We start from the raw sequence: 27,945 nt of genomic DNA, 5'->3' as shown, positions 1-27,945 counted from the left end.
GCTGGGGGCGGGGCGCGCGGGGCGGGGCGCGGGGCGGGGCGCGGCGCGCGGGGCGGGGCGGCTCTCAGCTCGGGAACTTGGCGTAGAGCGCGTAGTGCAGCTCGTAGCCGGAGAAGCGGCAGTACTGCGCGTCCTTCTGCTCGTACGCGTTCAGCGCGCGGAACGACTTCAGCTCGCGCAGCGCCTCCGTGGCTGGCGCGTCCTGGGAACATACACATTCATTTACATTTTATTGTGGATATGATGCGAATAAGGATTTTGACACGCTAATGTAACTGACTCCTTTAAACACGATTTTTGAACAGACAGGTTTAATTTAAATTTTGTATATTTATCAAGGATCAATGACAACAAAATAATTTCATGAGTTAAGCTTGTTTTTTATTTTTTTATTTCCATATCCATTATTAATACTATACAAGGTGTCCCACTATCGGTATACTTAGCGCGAAGGGACTTGTAGTTTTACATACACTGATCACGTAAAGAATACTCAAACAACAAAATTACGTGAAAAATTTTTTGCTTAATTTTTCCTGAAAATCCATGTTTTCTTCTCTAGCTTCGCGCTGCTGCCATATACCGCTTCTCTTATGTGAGCATTTTGTTTATGAAAACATAATCTTAAACGATAACCCACGTGCTGGGGTAAAGTTGGACGGGTTGCTTGTTATGGGTGTTCACATAGAGTTTTAAGAATTCATCTATGTGAAAAAAAAATGTGTCTGGAATTTTATAAGTATTTTTTATATACTCAGCATATGCAAAACTATAACCTCCTTTGAGCTTAGTATACCAACAGTGGGACACCCTGTAGAATAGACCATTAAAATATAGTGAGCTATATTTTGGGGCTAAAAACAATTCAATCAAATGAACCCACACATACCGGCGTATGGAAGACGGTGAGCACGAACTTGGCGGGTCGGAAGGCGGCCAGCACGTTGGCGATGAGGTGCGGGTATCTTGCGGCGGGCACGTTCGACTCGAACGACACGTACGAGCACGCGCGCTCCGGCGTTATGTGGATCGTCATGTAGCTGCCCTGGGGATAAATATACATGGTATTCGGTGAAATATGGTTCCAATTGAAAATTGTAATTATAAATTCATAAAGAATAGAAAAAAAATGGTTGTAAAGTCGGTTTACTGACGATAGTTGAACGTGACAACGTCCGAAATTGTGCTTCTTTGTCGCTCGTTCCACGCTCTCGCTCGCACTTCAAGCCTTACATGGAACGCCTCAGAGCGAGGTAACGCCGCATGAGTCATGTTTTTTCGGGCGTGCAGCCGGCTCTATCGAATTATAAGACGTTGTCAAGTCAAAAATTCGATCACAAGGCGGGACTCGAACCCGCATCTTTTTGCGCCATTCCAGGGCGGATGCCTGACCAACTCGGCCACTAGTGACCCAAATTTTTTCTATTCTTTATAAATTTATATTTATAAAGCATTTGAATGCCATAAAACCAAAAATATCAATTTCAACAAAGCGGTACTTGTTAAAAATAAGTAATGACAATTCGAACGTGCTTCTAAAACAAGTCTAATTCAATATAAATGTTTGAGTTTGACTTTGAGAGCACTTGTTTCACAATATAAATATTTATAACTAACTGTGCCCCGCGGTAAATCTTTAAAAAAATGTAATAATCCTTTAAAAAGGCATACTTTTTGAATAAAAATTGAATCGAGCAAAAATATTACAATTACGTAACTGTCTTGTACATGGAAAGAAAAAGACCCAATAAATCATATATGTACTAAAGTTCCATTTTGATTGTATGTGTGACTGTTTCAGAATATTATTGCAAATTCACATAAAATTTAGGGAGCCTCCCCTTAACTTACATCTTCAGCCACTCCATTCATGGAATAACCGCAGGGATCAAACAGGTAGTCGTCGATCACCATCCCCGGGATTATCTGGTCTATGCCTGACGCCTGGAATTTTACATTAAACATACATTATTAAATATTTCATTAATTTTATTCGTCTCGGATAAGTGTGCGTTCACCTTTACAAAAACACAAATCTAATTTTCCTTGCTAATGCTAAGTGCAAAAGCAGTGGTGGCTCAGTGGTTAACCTAGGACTTCAAATCGATAAGTCTTGGGTTCGATGCCAGGCGAGGGTACAGGAAATAAATAGATTTTTCAATTTTACTGCGCATGTTATAACATCACGACTGCTCGAACGGTGAAGGAAAACATTATGAGGAAAATGACATGTCGAAGAATCAGATGTACTCAATACTCATATAGGAGGCCCGTGTCCCAGCAGTGGGAACATATATGGGCTGATGATGATGATGATGATTATTCAGATGATGATGATGATGATTCAGATGATAATGATTATGATGATGATTCAGACGATGATGATGATGGTGATGATTCGGATAATGATGATAATGATTCAAATGACGATGGTGATGACTGATGATGATGATGATTAAGATGATAGTGATGATGATGATTAAGATGGTGATGATAATGATGATGATTAAGATGGTGATGATGATGAATGGTAAGTGTGAATACTCACTCTAGTGGCATGGTGCGCGGTGGGGGAGCACTTGCGCGTGAAGATGTCCATGACGCGCGGGTCGAGGTCGGACATGAGCAGCTCGATGGTCTGGTCGGGCTCCGCCCCCGCACGCGGGGCCACCTCGCGCACTTCGCCCTCCTGCTCTAGGGCTGCCACCGTGCCTATGGAAAAAGGGATATTTTAGATTAAATAAAAAAATTGGTTGTCTGTAAAGTCGGTTTACTGACGATAGCTGAACGTGACAACGTCTTAAGGAACGAACTTACATGGAACGCCTCAGAGCAAGGTAACGCCGCATGAATCGTGTTTTTCGTGCGTGCAGCCGGCTCTATCGAATTATAAGACGTTGTCACGTCAAAGAACTTGAGCGATGTCAAGGGACATCCGAATGGAACGAAGTGTTAAGTTAGAGAGAAACAGACAGAGAACCACGCGCACGCTGCATGCCGCACAATTCGAGCAAAAAGTGTCGTGACAACTTTTCGTAAGAATTTTTTCCGTCTAGCCCCCTTAGCCCCCTTTCACAACGCGCGATAAGGAACTTCGTTCCAAAAAATACCTATGTATTGTTTTTGTGGGCACAACAATAAAGTATTTAAATAAATTAATAATATCTTTATTGACATAATAATGTACAGGTATAAATAATGAACCCTTTGGCCTCTGAACTAGTTACTGTGACTCAGGAGCCAAAAGATGTTGTTAATTTTTTGAACTACCTAAATGGTGGTTAAAAATAATTTACAGTATAGCGCCATCTACCGAACTATTAGTGAATTAAATACGCATTATAATTATTAGAGCGAAGTTATATTGCGGTAAAGGGTACCACAAAATCATCAATCATCGGTATCACTATGTGTAAGGGTTACACATATACCTACTAAATTTTATTTTGCTTTTAAAAGGGTTTTGCTTTTTTAAAGGTTGTAACCCTTAAAAAAAAACAAAACCCATATATACTAAATTTTATTTTGCTTTCACCAAAAAAAATTAAGACTTTTTGTTGTTTCTCCCATGCCTGTGTTAAATTCGGAGGTTCGATGAATGCGCAAAAATTAAAAAATCCTTAAGTTATGTAAGTTACCTATACAAGTCAAGAAAATCATGACAGTAATTTTTTGTGACATATAAAACATAATAATTGTATGAAATATCTCACCTTCCAGCGGCAGCAATGTGTAAAGATACCAGCAGTCCTTTTCTGGACCCATGATGTAGGCGCGGCCGTCGCCGAAGAATGAGTCCAGCAGTTCTACCTGCAATAAGAACACAATTTACACTTTTAAAATTATATTATAAACAGTAAAGACTAATATGGTTTTTTATCTATACTATCTATACTAAATTACTAATATTGTAAAGTTGAAGAGTTTGTTTGTTTGAACACACTAATCGCTATCAAACACCGAAATAATTTTTCAAATCGGACCAGTAGTTCTTGAGATTAGCGCGTTCAAACAAACAAACTCTTCAGCTTTATAATCCTACTATCTAATATTATAAATGCGAAAGTTTGTATGGATGTATGGATGTTTGGTACTCTTTCACGTAAAAACTACTGAAACGATTACAATGCATATAGAGGGTAACTTGGATTAACACATAGGATAGTTTTTATCCCAGAAATCCCACGGGAACGGGAACTATGCGGGTTTTCCTTTGCAAACGCGGGCGAAGCCGCGGGCGGAAATCTAGTATTAGTATAAATTTTACATAGGTAACTCTTTTAAACACGAGTATCTAAAGAAAACTATTGTTTATTTATTGCTCTAAAAGCAATTAGTAGCGTTAACAACTTTTTATTATATCTTTAAAGGTTGTCAATACACCTATAAAAATACTAATGCTCTGATTTAAATAGGTTTATCAGTATTAACTTTAGAGCAGTGGTGGCTCAGTGGTGAGACCTCGGACTTCGAATCGATAAGTCTGGGGTTCGAGACCAGGCGAGCGCGCAGGAATTAAATTGATTTTTCAATTTATCTGCGCATGTTGTAACATCACCACTGCTCGAACGGTGAAGGAAAACATCGTGAGGAAACCGACATGTCGAAGAATTAAAAAAAAAAAGTTCGACGACATGTGTCATCCGCCAACACGCACTTGGCCAGCGCGGTGGATTATGGCCTGTACCCTCATAGGAGGCCCGTGTCCCAGCAGTGGGAACGTATATGGGCTGATGATGATGATGATGATGATGATCAGTATTAACTATAATTGCCCCGCATTAATCTTTCCTAAAAAATATTACACTTCCTCCCCTACTGGACTTATGTCTTTCTTTAATACAACATACAGCAAACTCTAACCCACAAACAATAAAGAACATTCAATAGATACTATCTACCCGGAAAAATGTTGAAGAAATTTAGCTTTGAATCAACTCGCCAAGCGAATTTGAACTTTTATCTCTTGCGAATAAGAATCGAGATACAAATGCCAAATGTTTTGTTTATCACACTCGTTCCGGAAAGTCATCACAATGATATGAACAATATGTCTCATTCAAGATTTCTTGGTAGCAAATGTCATCAATGTATAACATTTATTTGATATGGGTGTTGAATGTGTAAAACATACATATTATTAACTAGCTTCCGCCCGCGACTCCGTCCGCGCGGAAAAATTAAGATTTATTTTTTTCTACGTATTTTTCCGGGATAAAAAGTATCCTATTTTATGCCCAGGATAATAAGGTATAATTATACCAAGTTTCATCTAAATCGAACCGTTAGTTTTTACGTGATACCTTCACATACAGACAGACAGACAGACAGAAAGACAGACAGACAGACAAAAATTTATTTAATCACATATTTGGGTTTGGTATCGATCCAGTAACACCACCTGGTATTTATTTTTTCAACATTTTCAATGTACAGAATTGACCATTCTACAGATTTATTATATGTATAGATTGAGCTATTGTTTCAATATGATATCGAATGACAACTACATTGTAACCTTTTTATGATAATAATTCTCTAATTATCCTTCATAAAGTAGCATTAACTATGAAATTGCCTCTACATTTTTGAAAATAAACATGTTGGATAAATGTTTCATCAAATCAATTTGTGAAATTCTTCATACAAAAAAATGTAGTTCTGTTGTTGTCTTATAAACAGTTTTTATTTATTTAACTTATAGTTATTTTATAGTGTTAAATTGATTTTTAATTATTTTATATAAAACTTATTGATTTTAGTTTTAATAAAAATGTAAATGTTAAGTACCATTTTTAACACAAGCACACATTCATTATTAAATAGCTGAAGAGAAATTATTAGATAATAATAAGGAAAATGTATTTGATTTTAATAAATAAAATCTTTCCGACATATAAAGTGGGGAAAAACTATATTCAAGATTAATTATTACGTGGAAACTTGATATCCTTTACAAATTGCTTTGTGACAATAATTGGCAATTAGTTTTATAATAATTGTATGTTTTATTTTGTTACTTGCTTCTTCATTATGTTCTTAGTATTTTATTACTTACTATCTGTGCCCCACGGTTTCACCTGCTTTGCTCCAATTGGTCTTAGCGTAATGATATATAGCCTATAACCTTCCTCGAAAAATGGGCTATCCAACACCGAAAGAATTTTTCAAATCGGACCAGTATTTCCTGAGATTACCGCGATCAAACAAACAAACAAACTCTTCAGCTTTATAATATTAGTATAGATTACCTTTAATATATTATTATATTGAAAAGATATGTTTATTTATTTCAGTAAACATCCATTTATGTACTTGGACTTACTATTTATCATGATGCTTTACAATTTACATGTGTGTAATTATTGCATTTATTTTGGCAAAATCTATCAGTATACTGTTTTCTAAAAGTCATAGTTCTTCATTTGAGGGGCGTGGCTAGCACCTATAGAATATCTCACCTCAGAATCAAAGTCATCGTGCGGCTTCAGATTAATAAAAGCTTAATCAAGTAGCATGATCTATTAAATTATACGTTTAAAAATGAACCGTTAACAATCGATTGCTATTCAGTACTATTCTATGATTAAACAATGTAAGCATTGTTCTCATCAGTAAGCTTGATATAGCAATAACACAGCAGCTTGCGTTTTAATAAACATCCCCTGGGTTTGTAATTACCATGTTCCATAATAGGAATCAACAAGTGATAAACAGACATAAAGATACACATATTTTTTATGTGTTTTGTCTTCAATATTCGAATAATATTAGACCACCAACGCCTGATGGCCAAAGGCCAGTTCTACAATGGAGCATGCCTGTCTAGTAAAATTTTTATTTACAAATGTAAACAAACCCTAAAATTTGACCCGCTCATTATTTATTTCTAATTATTATGTTGCATTAACACATGTGTGCGAAAACTTAACAGCGAAGCGAATAACGAACACGCATAATCTATACTAATATTATAAAGCTGAAGAGTTTGTTTGTTTGTTTGTTTGAACGCGCTAATCTCGGGAACTACTGGTCCGATTTGAAAAATTCTTTCGCTGTTATATAGCCCATTTATCGAGGAAGGTTATAGGCTATGTGTCATCACGCTACGACCAACAGAGGTGGAGCCACGGGGGTGAAACCGCGCGCAGCAGCTAGTAGTTAATATGTAAACAGTGTACTCGCTATTCGCCTTGAGATTCGCGTATTCGCGTCAAAGAGGTTTTTGTTTTGAAAAGGTGTAATGTGGTTCGCGACGACAGCTAGCGCACAAGAGCAACTTTTGTCTCCGCAACTATTTTGTCTCTCCCATCAACTCTATGGGAAGTTGCGTCGCTACGTGCGCGCACTTTCTTACTAGCCCACAGAGTTGATGGGAGAGACAAAATAGTTGCGGAGATAAAAGTTAGCTCTTATAATTATGTTTTAACTTTTATCGAGTAACGGTCAGAACTCTCGAACGCCAGCGCTAGCATGCATTTGAGGGGCGTGGTCTAGCCACACGTTATCACCTATAGAATATCTCACCTCAGAATCAAAGTTATCGTGCGGCTTCAACTGCGCCTCTGGCCGTGCGAACTCCCGCCGCGAGTAGAACACATTCTGCACGCGCGTATGCCCTGCGGTCTCGTACGCGAGCGCGAGCACTGCGCGCACGCAGCGGAGAGGCGTGGTCTTGCCGCACGTCTTCAATATCCAGCGCCTGTTCGATACGAACATGCTGCTCTCACTGGAACAATGTAGAAACAAATATTGTAGAACAACTTTTTTTTTTGACATATTTACGATTTTTTACGGTTGCTCGGTCTATAATTTTCATATAATTTTATTTTTTGTAAAAAAACATATATCACGAGCGAAAAATGTACCTACACATATTTTTGTAACTTTTATTTATCAACCTATCGTCTGTTGCTATCCTTCCATTTCGATAAATCGATATTTGGGTTGTGATCTTAATCTATTGTGCCCTTCCAAATTGAATATGTAGATTTCAATTTTAATTTATATCTGCAAGTGTTTATTTTTATTTATATGTCTACCGTCAACTATCAAAATATAGTATTCAATGAAGAGACAATAGAATAATCTTTTAGTAAACATTAAACACACGTTCAATGTACTTATTTTATCAATGTCTGCGACACGAATATCTATAGCTAATTATAATCTATTTGTCATGTCCATATTTGCAATATCATTAGGGAAGTGGGATTATGAGGTTACTGGACAAAGCACCTATATCCAGTGACCCACTTCTGATAATATTATTAGAACAGCGTTTAGGGATACATGAGCTATATTGTGCAACTTAAAAACTTACAACGAATTTTTCAAAAATAAATATATTATACTAGCTAGAGCGTGCCTTCACTGGCGTGGTAGCCGCATAGAAAGTAGCCTAAATGCTAATCTAGAGCATTAGGTATCTATCTCTATAGTAAATTTCATGCGGATCCGATCAGCTGTTTTGGCGTGAAAGAGTGACAAACATTGATTTTATCATATTAGCACAGAATTATAACTAGTAGGTATATTAGTAGGTAGTAATATTTACTATAAACATGATGTTTTAATGAAATTGATTTTATAGAGGATGAAGTTACTGTTTCCATAAAATATATGTACTTTTTTACAATTTCTTAAAAAATATTATCGAGTCTTGTAAAATTTAATATAGTTCAACGTCCTATTACACAAACTTGTAATGTGTGTGCGAATATATCAATAAAAGAACTAAATTATTGAACCAAATAATTAAATTTTCTACAATTCATCATCAAACATTCCAAAAACCACTAAAACCATGAATTTAACTTAAGATCTCAATAAAGTTCTGGGAATTCATACCAGCTATCTAAACTATACAAACACTCTTATGTTTGCTCATGGATTTAGATAAAACTGTTTACCTTACATGGCAGACTCATTGATGAAAAACATCTACAAATGAGATGAAACCACGTTAGTATAACGTATTAACTGTTTCATTTAAACAGTTATGATTGCGTATTGCGGGAAGTTCTATCTGACCGTAATAAGAACTGTTCAATATAAGAGGAGGATACGATAACAAAACACTACATTTTATATTTTTTTATAATATATATCCTGAGAAGCAGTCAGACAGCCAATGCCTATTCAACTAACGTAATAACATCTTCATATAAAGCAACTAGCTTTTCGCCCGCGGCTTCGCCCGCTTTGTCTTAAACCCAATAAATTGTATACTAAAACCTTTCTCTTGAATCGCTCGATCTATTAAAAAAACCGCAACAAAATCCGTTACTTAGTTTTAAAGATTTAAGCATACATAGGGACAGACGACTTGGTTTTATACTATGTAGTCAAGGACTTCCTCATACTTTTCAGTGGTCACCAAAGTAACCTCTGCAAGCTGAAATCATATCGAAACCCCACAGTCACCCCCAGTTGTAAACAACGAACGTACTGCGTCACAACACGGCACCGCGCAGGCGCTGATCGATATCATTGTAACTTACGCTTACACCTGTCTATCAGACCTGTGATTTAGGTACTCGTTTTACATTAGCTGGGATATATTTCGGTATCGGTCAAGAATTTCGCTTGTGTACAGAAAAATCTGATTATACCACGGTCGAAATTTTAAAATTCTGAAGTGGGATTATTCTACTACTTAACGTCTTACTACTTATGTAACTCAAACTTTATTTACAAAATTTCTATTTTATATTATCCGTCCAAAACCCTCAAAATCTGGTCACACGTTAAAATCTCATAAGCCCAGAGCAACTGGTACCATGTAATAATTTGAAAGATACAATGACTACCGAATAGCTCGTCTGTCTATTTTTGCGTTATGATTAATAATAACCAAAAGAGTTACGTGCCAAACTTGTACTATGAGATATCAGCAGGTGCATGTATTCGAAACATGCCCATACATACCAGAATCCGTACTATTTAGAGAATTATCATCATTAATAGAAATTCTTGGATAAATTACTAACAAATTTAACGCTACATTGTCCCTAGAAACTTCTATATAAGGTGCATCCCGTACATCCCTTTCCAGCTCCAGAAACTCGGTCTATAGCTCTACCAATCGAGCGTGTAATCGCATTAGGCCAATTTGCCTGTACAGAAAGCGAACCCAACAATTTCCCGTATTGAATATTCCGAACTGATTTTGAAACATTAGTTCTTATACAGAAGTTAATAATGCAATGAATACGCGACTCGTGTTCGCATGTATTTATAAATCATGCACGTTCGTTCTATTATGATGGCTGGTGTATAATTAGAAATGTTTCCATTAGAGTAGTTTGTTCAGTAATATGTGTGAAGTTGTAAATTACGTTTGATCTATCGTCACGTTCAGATTTCAGACTTCATTCATAGTTGGATCAGAAGGATTAAATTATATGATGAACTGGAACCTCTTCTATAGCATCATCCTTATAGAAGAAAGACTATATGTACCTATTAGAATAATAATTTCTAAGTACTTGTTGATTTAATCATCATTAGGGTGTTAGCAGATTTAAAATAAGGCAATAAAGAAAAATAATGAAACAAGAATTAATAAAATATAAAATGTGCGTGTAATTGCTAAATATTTCCCTATTTCTACCACGCGAGTGTAAGGAAGCGTGGAAACTGAAGAAACTCATGTTATTATATTGGATTAGTGTATTATCAGGATATCCTAGGTAAATGAAAAGACAAAAAAATATTGGCACTTGGTATCTAGTACAGTTAGCCAAAATCGGTTTGGATTGGTTAGGAGTCTCAAGAGGACTAATGACTCGAAAAATACATTAAAACTAACAAGCTGGAACGCATCAAATTATCTCTTAAATTAACTGAGCAATACTATCGGCGCCACTTATGTTCAAACGTGAACAATGTTACTTAAATGCAAATAATAAACATTTAAAACCACAACTGATTATTTAGAAGAATACAGAGCTAAGTAGATTAGTCACACTGTAGAGACTGCAAATGTGTGTGTTAACGCTTTATGGTTGGCACATTTTTGACTAGCGTAAAAAAAATTCGCGTTTTTCTGATGAAATACATCCGTAAACAGCACAATATCTAACCATTTTCTACGAAAACGATAATCACAAATCCAAAATAATAAAATTACTTTAAGTCAATTTGATTAATGTTGTCAATCTTCGTTGCGTATCGTCCCTGTAGAAAAATATGGACCATTTTATGTCTGATCGTGCGGGGTGAGGTAAGTGTTTAATTTTGGCGGGAGGCGGAGAGTGTCCGTTCTGTAGCGTTTAGCTACTATTATGTATTCTGTGATAATACCTCAAAGATAAAAGATGAATGAAATTTAGATTGAAAACAGTTTCAAAGTCAGGAATCTATAAATGCCAAGCGATCACCCCTTCGGTCTTATACAAACTATAGAGATTCAGCTTTGTCAATTGACACTATTGACCCAGAAACAGTTACATTGTCGCTTCTAGAAGGTCCCGATACCGTCAGAGCTTGAACCCATCAGGCTTTATTGACATTGATTGTTTGCACAAGTGGTGTTATATAACAATCAACGATCCGTTTATGTACGATTGTGATGGACGCTGATTACTGAACGCTGTTTAAATTTTAGCTTATATTTATAAATAATTTATTTAGAATTCAGAATTCTAAATGTTAAGGTGTTGCTTATAACTTCGTAATTAAATTAAATTTCCTAAATTGAGAACAGTAATGGTTACAATTTAGCATGGTTATTTTGTAGGGACAGGATCTAAGTTCAAACTGTAACCGGGTTAATAATATTTTATGAGCCTTAGTTCAAACATGAACGCAAGCTTACAAAAACTTGATAATAAATAATTTTCTTATGTACAACAAAATACGGCTAAGATTCTTCCTAAATGAGACGAAAAGTATGATTGTCATTCAAATTTATTATAATCTATCAATCAATTACATAAGCTTGTGGTAACTTCCCAAGCGTCTTGAATCTTATCTTTAAAATTTGCTGTATGATATCAACTGTTACTGATTCATAATATTCTCTAATCTCTACCCACGGAAGTCACGTTTCCTACCATGTGGGGATCTTAGGAAGAAATTGGCAAGCCAGAATGTTTATTTATAATTATTGCAACGGCTGATTGTGACTAATACAGACAGGTCACAGACTGGTGCCTATTGGGTATTGGAAGCTATAATGTATTCTGCTGTATATTTCTTCTACTGTGCAACGGTCATAAAATAAATAATTTAATGGAAAAGAAGATATGATTTCAATCCACTATATCAATAGATCACACCATGAAGATGTACCTATCAGATAATTGCTAGATACGTAGTTTCATTACATAATGCAACAGCAGATAAAAGAAGACCCGTATCATGGAGATTTTAGGATACCAATGGAAATTTTATTTTCACAACCCATCAATCGCTTGACCAAACATGTCTGGCCCATCAACAAAAACAAAAACGTGCGGCGAAAAAATCACCCAGATAATAGATTACAAACATCAATGACCTCGGCTGTTAAACGCTTCAAGGTTGGCTATTCGAATGCTTCTATTGAAATTGATTCGGTTTCTTTTGGCTGTGTCGGTTCGTGTCTAGTTTGCAAGTATGTTCAGTTTAATACATTCTACTTAGCGTTAGCACATCTTTTAGCATACAAAAATATATACCGCTTTAAAGTTAATTAGTTCCAGAAATAAATTTAATAAGTACATAAATTAACTTTGACTCATAGAAATAGGTATATTGTTGGAACTTTAAAAGACAGAGTGACCAATTTCAATCTCTTGTCTCCTTTAATCTATTTTGGGATAAAGTATTCTGATGTATGAGTAGTTTTAAGGCTTGTACCCATTACACTGTATTGGCAATTCTATTATATACGCAATAATGATGTTACATCATTGATTACCTAATCTCGTACCTACTGTCCATAAATTGACGAAGCCTTGGTAATGCAAGCGTTTCATGTTTTTCTTTTTTGTTATGGATCTCGGTTATTACCAAAAAAACTACAGATTCATATGTATGGGTCGTCTTTATTTACGAGCGTTGCTTCTATCGCGATGATAAAATTGCTTCGTATTACAATAATTTACACATTGGTTTTATAGATTGGTCGAATAAATGTTTCCATGGCAAAACGTGCGGTGTGCGATACGACGGAGAGAAATCCTATAATGAAGTCGAATTTCTACCATCTATTTCCAACCTGTATTATAAAAAGTAAAGGTTTGATCATTTTGCTCAATATCTATTGAACCCATTTAAAAAATTACACTAGCATAAAACTGAGTGGTACAGGCTATATTTTTTTTTTAATCCTGGATCAATTCGGGCGAAGACGGAACAAGCGGTGGGCGATATTTTTTAGCATACCGGACCTAACTTTCAACAAATCCTCTAACGAAGTGGCTGAAGCGAAATTCTCGACGCGAACTCATTCACCTTGGCAGAGCTGAGCTACGGGCAAGGTGTGAATTTCAAGGCACGAGTCACACGATTGTTTCGTAGCCGATGTGTCTAGTCAGTTTTTCTTCAATAGAAATTATGTTAATTGAGGTTATTGTAAGAATTCCAATTGAATTTCGTATTGGAGTTATTAGAGTATGGGCAATGTCTTAGTGGCAAGGCGTATAAGGGTTTAATTTTGAAAATTTGGTTATATGGCTGTCCCTACTAGATTATGTATTTAAGAACACGATGCTAAGGACGACAATAGTCTTAGCCAATAACGATTTCGCAATAACCTTTTAGGATGTGCTTTAAAATTAACAAAAGCTAGATAAATATGGAACACACATGGCGCAATTTCGCACCTATTTTGTTCCAACCAACCTATCTTCGCATCTACATACAACTTTATTTTCGTGAACACGAGGCACGTGAGTGAGACATGTCTATTTCGCAGTTTCGTATATCTACTAAGTCATATACCACATAAAACCAGACCATTGTGGTCGTCCTCCGCGCATGCGCGCACTCCACCTTGACCTTACCCTAGCTACTTAGCCGCAGGGTTGAAATCGTCGAGACGATGGTGCCCATTCTCGAATACAGAATTTCGCTGACGGGCCTGGAGAGGTTTATTTTTAGACGCGAAGTTTGGGACTACGCAATTTGTGAGGGTTGCCGGTTCATGGAATGTTACAAATTGTTATCATTACAATGTAAATGCTAATGTTGTGATTTAACAATGTATGTGTGGTATTGGCATTTAACATAATGGTTAATAAATTTTACTAAACTGGGTTTGCGGTGTATCATGGCGACCCACCACAAACTTCGATTAGGGTTTATTTTTTAGCCCAAAATTTACATTGTATTTCATAGTGAGGCTTAGCAGCTGACAAACTGAATAGGTAATTAATAGCTTTTTTTATATTGGGGCAATTTAACTTCACGAGACAAAATTTTAGTTTATTATACAACTTTGTAATAAGTGTGAAAGTAAAGTCAATACATTGTCGCCTCAGAGCCTAAGAGACGTAAATCTTGGACGCAGTTGTGTCATACACGTGCTCTCCACTATCTGAGTGGCTACTGCACTCAGACGAAACAATTTCACATCTCAGTACTTTTTACATGATAACTACACCTGACCCCTAGATACCTCAGAGCTGAAGGCGATTTCAGTCCATCATTCATCATTTCGTACAGTCGCGTAAACAAGATCAACGACCCTTTATCATTGACCGATCGGCTGACGTGTTCCTCGTCATAATTATATAATGCATTACGCGCTTGAACATCTTCCAGGGAACATAAATAGCGTGGTACCTGCTACATCATCGTTTGTACAGCAGCTGCGGTACTGCGCGACTGTACATTTATTACGTCCAATTTAGTGTAATGATAAATGACGTTGAGTGTACTTTATGGTCCATGTGTTCTTTGCAAAACGTTTGCGTCAATTGTTTTTACAGAATACGTCGTTGAGGATGAGGTCTAGTACTACTGTACTCAGATCAAGCAAATAAACTTGGAGATGTTTCTTAACAGTGGCTTTTTAGTTTAAAGGACTAAGTTTGATTTAAAAGTATCAAACCTATATAAAGACCAGAGAAATAGTTAACTCGTTACCGAAGAATTGGTGAAAAGAAACACATAGGTTAGGATTGAGAACCTACTCCTATAATTATTTTTTTTTTACATAAAATATTTGAACAGAATATGAGGTAAGATGAAAGTCACTGCACTGCATCACGAATTTATTAAAAGCACAAAAACTATAAGTATAAATGCATAAAAAAAGCAGCTCCAAAAATAAATGTAATCTGTGCCAAGCGTTTTTCTGTATTCTACGTAAATTGTTATGTTTTGGTTGTAGCTGTGTGTAATTCGTGGGATAAATTGAGTACTGTGACGTCATAGTACTGAGTACTTACGATTACATATTATAATATGAATATGCTTATGTAACGTGTAATAAATTATTTTACATCATCATTTATGTGTTCTACTATATCCGTGTAATGAAGCAATGAAAATCGAATACTCTGATGGGTTTTCTTAATAACGTGGTTCTTTACTCCTTTTTGTGCCTTCCAAACTTTAATCATCTTCAAACTATTACGTCACATTCGTTACAAACTTTGTTCTAGAACATTATGATAAAATGTGGGTTAAGTTGAACGATCTCCCATTTGAAGATAAAAAAAATTAAAATTGTTGAAAAACGCGATAAGGCGACTTTGAGAACAAATTCTAGAAAAAGATAATGATGTTGATGACGTAACTGTCTTTATCCAAATTATTATGTAATTTTTACATTGAATTTTATCTATTTCAGATAAGATTTCAGAGTTCAATAAAATTAAAACATCAAGTAAGAACTTTGATTGTACTATAACAACAATCGATACTACGAAACCAAACAATAAACATTAAAAAATTATCCAAACACTTATCATTATATCTTGAACTAGCTTACCGCAAGCGGCTTCGCCCGCTTTGTCTAAAACCTTATAAATTATATACTAAAACCTTCCTCTTGAATCACTCTTTCTATCAAAAAAAACCGCATCAAAATCCGTTGCGTAGTTTTAAAGATAGCATACAAAGGGCCATGGGAACATAGGACAGAGAAAGCGACTTTGTTTTATACTATGTAGTGAGTAGTGATAAAAGTTGTTATAATTAAATATCGAGCTCGCAAAGCCAAACAATAATATTGACTTTGCGTTGAAGCCGAAGTTATAGGTGCTGCGACGAACGGTGACGTAGACGAGCAGACGCTAAATGTGGCTTCATTCAGTATTTTTAACTTTAATACTTTTTCATCAATCAAGCATCTATTCATTCATACTCTTGAACTAGTACTTGAGAACTCTCTTGCCGCCTTAGATAAGCTGTTCAAGTCTCATCGGGGTGATAACAATTATTCATTTGTTAATTATTGGCTTGTCTTTAAACATAATTGGTGAAAGTCCCAGGATACATGAATATCTTCTCCGAATTCTTTAATGGTTCGTAATGCTATCATTATTTTAAATTCTAAGGACACAATTCGCATTTCTCCTCACTTCCCTTACACACCTAATTTTCATATCACCGTTGCATTTCTACATCTATTTTGTACAAATCCTTAGATGACGGGGACACCTGCTTGACATTTTCCTCGAATCCTGACCTTATACTAAGGTATTTAAGTAAGGTATCTCCATACAATACCTTGGACTCCTGATCGTTATTATTCCTTACCATATTTCAAATCTCCTTACCTTCATGGTCTATCAACTATATCCCATCCTACACATGCACTAGCACACGTGTCTGCGCCACTGCCGTCTTATCGATACAAAATAGCGACCACGTGCCGGCTTGAGCGTCTAGCTCGTGTTAACTTGACCGTTGTTTACTAGAACTGGCGCATTGATCTCACTGTTTATAAATGCATCAAGTTCTTGTACTTGACGATATCTTTTCGTTTCCCTAACAGTTATTGTGGTCATTTCATATCGACTATGTTTACCTCCTATTCAAAATGAAAGTCATTCAGCTAAATACGGTTTAGGTTTACAATTAATAGGTATCGTAAGGAAACTATGGATAATTATGTTATCGAGCAATATTTAGGTCATACGTACTAAGTTTGTTGAATGCATTTTAAATACGATGGTTATCAGATAGTGGAAAGAATCTTATCGATTTCCGGTGCTTTATAGAAAGTACGAACTTTATAGAACATTTTCTGGTCTACTTAATTCTGGACAGGGTCTACTTAATTCTGATAGTCAATGCACAATCGGGATACAAGAAATCTATCAATAATCACGTGCATCATCATAAGCATTTTTAAAATAAACTGATACACTTCCGGAAAATAATTTCCTTAACAATCAAAACCATCACCTTCCTCACTTAAACACGGAACTTTTAGCCCCCAATCGTGGAAACCTAACTTTCCAATAACTGGCAACTGGCAAGATGCCGTAGCCGTGTCACGTCACGGACCCGTCACGTTGGTAAACACTGCAGCGACCTTGTTACTGGAATTAGATTCTATTTATCTTATTTAAATTCGCGACGCACCGCTTAAGAACAATTTTGAAGAAAGAATCATTTATGAATCATTAGAAGAATGAATAAGAATCATTTATGGCTGTGCAAATTGTTGCTCTAAAATGGGAAAAATATCTTGTATGTAGATTTTGAGGGTTCCATCTTGTGATATTAATGATACAAATAATTCTTTTATATTCCTTAAAATTTAAATGGTAAAAATCAAATCGAAGTAAATAAGCGTAACGAGTGGACAATAAATATCTATAGGTAGTATATTCCAAATCAATAATTAAGAACCTATACAAGCAATAGAAAAAAGTCAGCAGCCAATTGTTCTGATAAAATTAAGTCCCAATTGTTCAATCTAGACAGAGGAATTGTCTGGTTATTGACCTGCTTACGGCACTTTATTTTTGCCAATTTTTATCGCGATTCTTACATCTTACGCTATTTAATGTAGGTAATTCTTTGAATGAGTCGCATTCTCATGCAATAAATGAGGAAGCTTTGTTTTCATTTATTTTACGAATGCCACCAACCATTTTGGCTTGATATAGATAATATCTGTAACTAGTTTACCGCCCGCGGCTTCGCCCGCTTTGTCTAAAACCTAATAAATTATATACTTAAACCTTCCTCTTGAATCACTCTATCTATTAAAAAAAACCGCATCAAAATCCGTTGCGTAGTTTTAAAGATTTAAGCATACAAAGGGACATAAGGACATAGGGACATAGGGACAGAGAAAGCGACTTTATTTTATATACTATGTAGTGAAGCTCACGATATGAATACAGACTATATGTAACTAGGAACTACAAAATTAAATTGCTCGTCATTGCCAAATCAGATAATCTCGCCCTTGATTCCAATTAAATAGGATACCCAAGTTATCTGCAAAATTGGCGTATCAAGGTGCCACTTATCATTGACCCTTATTTCGTGACATAGCAACAGCTCGTAGTAGTAAGTGATAATTGATAACCTAATAACCTATCAATCAGTACCGATGACCATTCGGCGCGTGGACGCACAAAGTTTACTATCTACTATTTATCGAAGTAATGATGAAACTATAGTTAAGGGCCCTTAGTAGGTGAAAACGGCAAAATGGACTGTTTTCTATGGGCTATAATTGAAAATATTGAAGTTTTTTCACACTGAAATTTCTAATATGTATTACAGAACGTATGTGTGATGGGATGACTGTTTCCAAAACACGATTGGAAAAATTTTGTTCGATAAAAAAAAATCCTGAAGTTACCTCTAAAATATCATATAAATGCTCATTACAAACGTATTTAACGATAATGATTCGTATAAAATCACAAATACATAGGTATGTACCTTCTCGATGTCTTGACTGTTTTAGATTTAGAAAATACTAAATATTCTCATTCACTATTTGATAAAAATGTGAATGGCGCTTACGATTTTTAGTTTCGAGCACGTTGATTCCATACTAAACGCGGACCCCCTCACCGCTTACCTCAGGCCCGAATAGCTGAATTTTCGCTGACCGCCTAACCCCCCTTAAGCTGTAAAGATAAAACTGGAAAACGCGCATGAAGAATATCCATGCGTATCCTTAAATTAAAAGTATTAAAACAATTAGTCAAGCTCAAGGGTCGTTTTGTTACTAATTGACTGCAAGATCAAGTGAAAAAGTTACCAATGAAAATATATTAGAGACTTTTGATACAATTACATAATAGGAATATGAAAAAGACCAGGAGGGTAGATGTTTGGCCAATTTTAAATATGTTTTACAAGACATTTTCCTTATACTAGATAATTTCTCATAATTGGTTGAGAATATGAGATTTGTTTGTAAACAACACATATTTAAATGAAGGTATGAGTAATTACTAATCACTACGTATAGTATAAAACAAAGTCGCTTTCTCTGTCCCTATGTCCATTTGTCATCTTTAAAACTACGCAACGGATTTTGAATTTTGATGCGGTTTCTTTATTAGATAGAGTGATTCTAGAGGAAGGTTTTAGTATATAATTTATTAGGTTTTAGACAAAGCGGGCGAAGCCGCGGGCGGTAAGCTAGTTCATAATAATTATATCAATGAGTAACTTCCGATCAATAACATTCACAAAAGAGTTTCATATTACATACAATATTTCAATGTTTGAACAATGCAATCGATGAAGGGGAAAACATCGAGAATCAAACATCATACAATTTTACAGTCGACTAAATTGGCTACAAAAAATGTATTTTTGTCCTAAAAATTTCCTTTTCATGGACAAATTTGAGGAGAATCTCTACACATTAAAAGCATTTCAGACATGAAAAAATACGGTAACACTTGGACAAGGAAAACACATCATAATTAAACGGCAAAAATCGACACACGTTACTAAGCCCAATAACTAGTTATTACATAATAATTAGACGTAAATGAATGGTTAGTCATATCTATATATTATGAAGGTTAAATTAAGATCGTGGGTCTCAAAGACCGTGTTATAGAATTCAAACAGTATCTGATGAGGGTTATCTCAAAATATATCACTTGACTTCTGGATTACCCCTTGCTATCGGCCTCTTTATATCAATTTTACATTATTTTAAACTACGGATAAAATAAGACCGTAGTAAATGATGAATGATAACCCGAAAATCTTGTCTTTCAGAATGTTCTTATCTTGTACAATGTACGCGAGCTCTTCGAAGGAAGTTTAAATTCTTAGAATACATATGTATGTTTATTTATTTTAACTCTAAAAATATCAAAAATATATTTCTTTATTTGGAGAGCACTTATTATCAAGTTATTAATAGAACCTATATTTTAAATGACTGGTTCAATTTGATTTGGATTTGAGATTGGCACATATAGTGTGGTCTGATTCACGGTCACCCGAATAATACAGGTTTTCAAGGCGAAATACAATTTCGTAATAATGTATATATGTATTGTAATATGTGAATATGTTACAATGTAACCATTAACAAATGAATAGAACGTTGGACTGAAAAGAAAAATTTAATCTTCCTAAAAAACATTTTACCAGAAGACAATAAGATTTTCAGTTATGTGGTATTTGTTTTATCATTATCTCTTTAATAAACAAAGAAGCACTAGATAGGTATATAGGTATTATCACGCAACAGAAAAGATAAGTTATTTTTAAATGAGTAAAAATAAAATGCAAGATATAATTAATCAAAATTATATCAATTAATAAATTTTCTTGTAGGTAACTTACTCATTAACCTTCCTCATAGACAAAGTAAAGGTGACTGACTGACTGACTATATCAACGCACATCCCAAACTACTGGATCAATTGAGATTATGTAGGCATCCGCTAAAAATGATTTTGATAAATTCTACCCTAAGGGGATGAAAGTTTGTATCACGAAAATTTATCCCACATGGGCGAAGCTGCGGGCAACAGCTAGTAAATTCCAAAGTATACGTATTATTTTTAAAAGATTACAAAATGATGAACTAATATAACAAAAAAATAAATAATGGTCAATAGATACATACAATAAGCATAACTACAATCATAAAAAAATCTGTACACATGTACTCTTCCTGACATTATGTAAACACAAATAAAGCTGATTAGTAAAAAACACGTTTCGTTTATTTGCCTGTACCTGCATATATTTGTAATATAATACCGGATGCGTTATGTAACAGGTAGGATATACAATGTATAAAACCTTGGTCTAGACCTATAAATTCTTTTAAATGTTAATCGAAAAAATTACCAAAGAAAAAATTCGTTATTTTCAGTCTAGCTATTTCCAAATTCCCAGTATTTAGGAAGGCGCAAAATTAATGCTGCGTAGGTACAGTATTGGTCAGTAAGGTACTTTTATCTATCTCACAGCCTAATAATAATTGAAGAAGGAGAAGTTCTAAAATTTCATAAATAAAATTAAATAAATGAATTACTTAAATAATAAAATAAAGTTTCTTAAATAAAGGTAGAGGTAGTAGTTAAGTTTTTTTGTGATTTTTGTGTTCGGAAGTACGGTTCCGATCATGAAAATTATTTCCCTAACTAAGAAAGCTACCCTGTTGACTAGACTTTCATATAACAGAAGCGACAAAGGCTATTCTTTTATCCCAGGTCAACCCGAGCGAAGCCGGGGCAAGCCCGTAGTCAAAAAAGGAATATATACTCGTAAAAGGTCCGACATTTTGTATATAAAGGAGTTACATATAAATCTCCAGTCTCCATTGCAAAAGCAGGCGTGCGTATCTCAGAGTCTTGTTACATTCATTGATTTTCCGTAACACACCATTCAAATATAGACCTTATTGCTCGGTTTTCACTATTTTCAGCGGAAAATAATCCTGGGCACTCCGAACTGGCTATGCACTTCACTGTAAAAGGTGCTCTTATTGATTTTGTACACTCGTTATTGAAAATTCATAAACGTGTTTCACCTGTGACCTGCTACAAGTCGACTATCTTACGGATAGAAAAGTTAAATATCGCAAGAGTTAAACAACAACACAACATTTGTCAATATCTATACATATAATAAATCTGTAGAAGGGTCAATTCTGTACATTGAAAATATTGAAAAAATAAATACCAGGGGGTGTTACTGGATCGATACCAAACCCAAATATGTGATTAAAAAAATTTTTGTCTGTCTGTCTGTCTGTCTGTCTGTCTGTCTGTATGTGAAGGCATCACGTGAAAACTAGCGGTTCGATTTCGATGAAACTTGGTATAATTATACCTTATTATCCTGGGCGTAAAATAGGATACTTTTTATCCTGGAAAAATACGTAGAAAAAAATTAATCTTAATTTTTCAGTTTTATCCATAGACGTTGTTCCGTAGAACCGCGAACACACGTTGCGTATTATTATAGGCCTAACCGTATTTGGGAATTGGGTCCAATAGATATTTATAAGATGTTATTGTCAGAGGTCTCAAAATGGAGAAATAAACCATCCACGCGAAGACCGACATCCGCGCGGACGGAGTCGCGGGCGGACCACTAGTTATCAATAAATATTTAAAGGTATATCTATACTAATATTATAAAGCTGAAGAGTTTGTTTGAACGCGCTTATCTCAGGAACTAATGGTCAGATTTGAAAAATTCTTTCGGTGTTCGATAGCCCATTTAACGAGGAAAACTATAGGCTATATATCATCACGCTAAGACCAACAGGAGCGGATCAATGCGGGTGTACCGCGGGGGGAACAGCTAGTTAGCAACATAAAAGTACATCTGGGTAATTAAAACTGGGTAATTAATTATTACTTAGGTACAGAGCATAACCAAAAATATCATCCATAGAATTACCCATTTGAGTACGAAAAATTCGTCAAACATCTGAATAATGAGCGGTTTACTATGAACAGTTGTACCATCGCATCGCCTAATTAAAATCGTTAATGTATTCGCTGCATTCAAGTCAATGTTTACACTAAGTTTATCAATTAAGTTAATTTTAGAAACAAATTTAAATATGTACCCACATGACTGATAAATTGTACGAATTTCGATAATAATTCATAGACCTCAGGGCAGCGGTTATCAGCGAATATATCACGCGCTACGTTCATGAGTAATTGAGACACACACTCGTAAAATTATCAATGTTGCACGGATTTTAATGTAGACAATGACGTCTAATTCTTTACGGTTTAAGCGATGAACTCTGGCTTTACTTGTATGTACTTAAAATACAATCGGTCTTTAGTCCTAAATTTTTTTTTTATAAATTTTCGTAATAAGTCTATAGGTACTTCTATCCCAGAAATCCCACGAGAAAGGGAACTAACTATGCGGGTTTTCCTTCGAAAACGCGTGCGAAGCCGCGGGCGGAAATCTAGTTGTAATATAAAACCTTTATTGTCTTCCTCAATTGTTAATTGTTCTTATCAAAATGTTTTTAAGAATGTTTTAAATCTTTTTTATAAATAGAATTGTGAACACACTATGTATAAGTAAAGTGTGCTATTGTAAATATGAGAATTACGGAACACTCTGTATATAAGTAAAATGTAATTATGTACTAATGAACTTACCTAAGTACATAAGCGTCAACTTGCTCGCTCTGGGTGAAAGAGATGATCTCACACCGCACTATCTTCAATACATTCTCCCATTGTTGGCTGCGGACAAAATAACAGTTTTAGAATATTTAAAATTATTAAGCTATGGACTTAATATATACAAAATTTCCTTAATAATTTTTAATGGGAATCTAATTTGATCACTAAATTAAAATTAAAATAAAACATTAAATTATTGAGTGTCCAATTAGAATTGTATATTTTACTAGCGGTCCGCCCCGGCTTCGCCCGTGGTACATATTAACGTTTTCTCTACATAAGAACCATCCTCGTACTTCAAGGAATATAATAAAAAAAGAATTATCGAAATCGGTTCAGCCGTTCTCGAGTTATGGAATTACAACGAAGTGGCATTGATTTTTATATATTAGAAGATAGGGTAGCAACTGCCAAAACATTCCAATAGAAAGTAAACCACAGGACAGTTCTTTGGCATATTATGATAATATATACGTACAGATACTTACATATTTTGTAAAATTAAATTGTAATACTGAAATGATAAGAGCAACTATCGAGTTTCTTGCCGATTCTTCTCCATAGATACTGCTTGCCGAAACGGTGGTAAATGTTAAAAATATGTATTGACGTTTCAAAAGTGCTTCTCGAAGAAGTCTAATTGAATAAATAAATGTTTGAGTTTGAGTTTGAAAGTCCAAAAAATCTCAAGCGAAATAAACTTAGACATAAGTGAGAAACAAACATACAACGTCTTATTATTAATATAGCTAAGCTAAGTACTTACCTACCTATTCAATATCTTAACTTGAGAATTATTGTAAGTATTTAATTGTATAAATTTTCAAAGATTACAGGTCCTAACTTTAATAATTTCCAAGAAATAAAACTGGTTCATAATGACAGGGTAGAAAAACTTTCCAATCCTGTTTCCCAAAATTATGTATGTAACGGGTTTCAGGTTTTGAGGAACCCGCATTGTCTTAAATAATAAGCATTATACATAAATATTTTAAAACGTCAATACCTCTTGTAACTTTTCCAAAAATCTAAAATGATTTGTTTCTAAATATTAATTATGGAACATTCACTTACATCTTAGTAAGTTTTGTACAAAAACTCAAGACAATGCAAGTTCTTCAAAACCTGAAACCCGTTATATACTTACATAACTTTGGGAAACAGGATTGGAAAGTTTTTCTACCCTGTCATTATAAACCTGTAGGTGTAGTCTCGACACTAATCGACATCGATATCGACCGAAATCGGTCGGTAACTAACGATTATCAGTAACCAATCAGTAACTATAGTATAGACCTAAAAAATTTAGTGTTCTTTTTCCAAGAAATTTAGCTTAGTTTTAGGGAATAGATAGTAAATTAAAATTAGTTATATTAATTTTCGCATTATTACAATTGCAATTGCATATAAAAAAAGCAAATTTTATGCACAAAAAAACATGGCAGTTAATTTAATTTTAATCAAATTCGATATTTTTTATATCAATCGTTTAATTAATGTTCTATTAATTACATATTCATGGAATCCAAAATTCCATGTATGGCAATCTCTTTATTTACTTTTTTGACATTTGACATCAATCATCAATCATGAAAATAATATTTCTATCAAAATAAATATAAATTGTGTGTTTTCAAGAGGATAATTTTTTATTATGTTCTTAAAAGTCCTATAAATCTATTGGATAACAAATATCCTAAAAAAATATCAATCTGCGTTATGTTTTTATATAATTAAAGCTATTAGTTTTAGTTTAGTAATATTTTGTTATTTGTGAAGTGCAATAAAATTCTAATCAAAAGACTCCAAAAGCTCTACAAGATAATTCTGCTCAATTCGAAGCCTTTTGAGAAATCTCTAAGACATCATAGAAACTGACGGAACTAAAACTAAGGACGGAACGGATAATTTGTATCACTTGTATTTTTAGCTTGTATTATTATATTATATTATGTGCATCATTGTATATTTTATTACAGTTAATAAGCAAAGGATGCAATGCAATTGATTTAGCGGTTCACGGTTAATATTATTTATGTGTTAAATATAAATATTTATCTATAAATTTTATATTTTACAGATGAACAAGTTACTAGAATTATTATGTTGGTGAGGGATGATGGTTTTGAGCCAAATTTTCAACTACGCTATTATAAACTGTTAAATTAAAATTTTCTAATAAATTTTTTTCGTAATTGGATCGTTTTATTTTATTTGTATTCATCTGTATAATTTTATTATCCTAGAAGTTCAAAAAGAAATTAATCGAATATTCGAATGCAATAATTTAGGCTGAATAAATGCAGACAGCAGTACACTACCTATTTTAATATTTATTTAATATAATATAAGAGGCTTCTTAACATTTTCAATAAGATTTTGAAACCATCTTAAAAATAAAACATTATTTGTTTATTTTATTTTAATTGCAATAACATTAAATAAGAGAAAAAAATATTGCGTTAAATCATAATGTAGCATCGGAAGTGTGAAATATCTTCTATTTATTATAAAATTATAATAATATATAATGTTTCCGATATTATCAACCGTATCTACAAACCCATACAAACCGTAAGGCCCTTCTCCCATTTCGATACTTCTAGAATACGATACTCGAGTAGAATACTAGTTAGATATTTGCTCACTGCCCGATGCTCGCATATTAAGCGACTGAAAAATAACTAAATTCATCATTATTGTGCCTCGTTTTTGTAGACGGACGATATGTCGAGCGATTCCAGTGACGATGTAAAAGTAGGAAGTACTGGATTCATCCATATATTGAAAGAAACATAAGTAAATTGTAGAGTTTTTATAGCCGCACGAGAACTACAACATGATGATAAGAATTTTTTATCTTTCTTCCGAAGAGATACGCGCGAAACGCGACGCAAAAACGACCACCTATACTAGTCGCGGACGTGTAGGATACCGGTAGCGTAATGGGAGAAGGGCCTTCGAGATCTTGTCGAGATCAAACGTCAGTATCATAACGATTGACAATGTCAAAGAATAATTTGTTTTGACAATATTCGAATGTGTTGCAAAGAGATGATTTTCCAAATCCATGAAATCCATATTTTATTTATTTTTCATATATCTACGGAATTGAAATAATGATGTTATTAATTTAGATAAAAATGCATTGCTACAAGGCTATTATTATATAAATATTTTGACGCATAAAGGAAAGTTTTGTGAAGAATAAAAATTATAAACAAATATGTATCCATTGTATGCTTCCATCAAATTGGGGAGAGGTATTAAGCGACATCATTTTCATTGCTGAAGACGGGTCTATAAATAAGTTATCGGTAATTACCGACTAATTTGTACAGACTACAGGTCCTGTTTTATTTCTTGAAAAGTATTTTAAAGTTATGACCTGTCATCTTTGAAAATTTATACAATTAAGTACTTACAATATTTCTCAAGTTAAAATATAAAATAGGTAGGTACTAAAATAGTAATCTTTACATCAAGTGTTTGAGTAGCTCAAGTTTCTACTATAAATACCTAACTAAAAAATTCAATTAATACTTAAAATATTGATATGTGATAAATCTAATAAGAAAATTGCTTTTTTTTTTTTTTTTTTTTTTTTTTATGTTAATAGCAGGCAAACGAGCAGACGGGTCACCTGATGTTAAGTGAACATCGTCGCCCACTTGCACCCACAATACCAGGGGTATGGCGAGTGTGTTGCCGGCCTTTAAGGTGGGTGTACGCTCTTTTCTTAAAGGTCCCCAAATCGTAACTCATTGGAAACACTGCCGGCGGGAGCAGATTCCAAATTTCCGTAGCACGAGGCAAAAAGCTTCTTTTAAAGCGAACTGTTGTTGATCGCCAGCTTATTTCTTTGTACCTACCTACAATTATTTAATTTACGTAACTTAATAAAGTTTAGGTTATTTCAATAAAACGCCGGTAACCTCTCCGTTGCAATATTCTAATTGGAAATAAATTAAAAGACGTTTTAGTTCTTATATCTTAATAATATAAAATTGTATATTTACCGTGTAATTTTTCTTAAGTCCGCATGCTTAACCGGTGTAAACCATATTTCAATTAACTTTTCGACACCCTCGAAGAACTGCTCATTATTATCACTATTAGATATTATTTCAGTTTCAGCCATGGCGAGGTTTTGTAATGTGAGGAGGTTTTATTTAATAAATTGTACAGAAAAATCTTCCACAGGAAACAATATCACAACCACTACGGTAAAGCGTCGCAAGTCGACTGAAGAAAATGAAACAAAAGTATTGGCGAGATGATGGTAGAGAGAGAAAGGTTGACCTCTCTTTCCTTCAGAGCGAGCAAATTGTCGGCGACGGCGCGTATTTCAAACCGACATTTGGCGAATGGTCCAACATTCGAG

General features: G+C 34.4%; 1 protein-coding gene across 1 annotated transcript; it reads right to left on the bottom strand.

Moving 5' to 3' along the window:
• LOC123697836 (S-adenosylmethionine decarboxylase proenzyme) lies at positions 1 to 27,945 on the bottom strand. The gene is made up of 8 exons (XM_045644400.1): positions 27,581 to 27,945; positions 23,535 to 23,621; positions 7,528 to 7,729; positions 3,714 to 3,810; positions 2,549 to 2,712; positions 1,852 to 1,944; positions 890 to 1,045; positions 1 to 202 (listed from the first exon to the last, which is right to left on the bottom strand). The coding sequence occupies exons 1-8, from the start codon at positions 27,700 to 27,702 to the stop codon at positions 65 to 67; spliced, it is 1,059 nt and encodes a 352-aa protein (XP_045500356.1). The 5' UTR covers positions 27,703 to 27,945; the 3' UTR covers positions 1 to 64.

This window comes from Colias croceus, chromosome 15, assembly GCF_905220415.1.
Source record: "Colias croceus chromosome 15, ilColCroc2.1".
NCBI lineage: Eukaryota > Metazoa > Arthropoda > Insecta > Lepidoptera > Pieridae > Colias > Colias croceus.
Note: the sequence above shows the minus strand (reverse complement) of the source record. Positions and strands in the feature narration are given on the sequence as shown.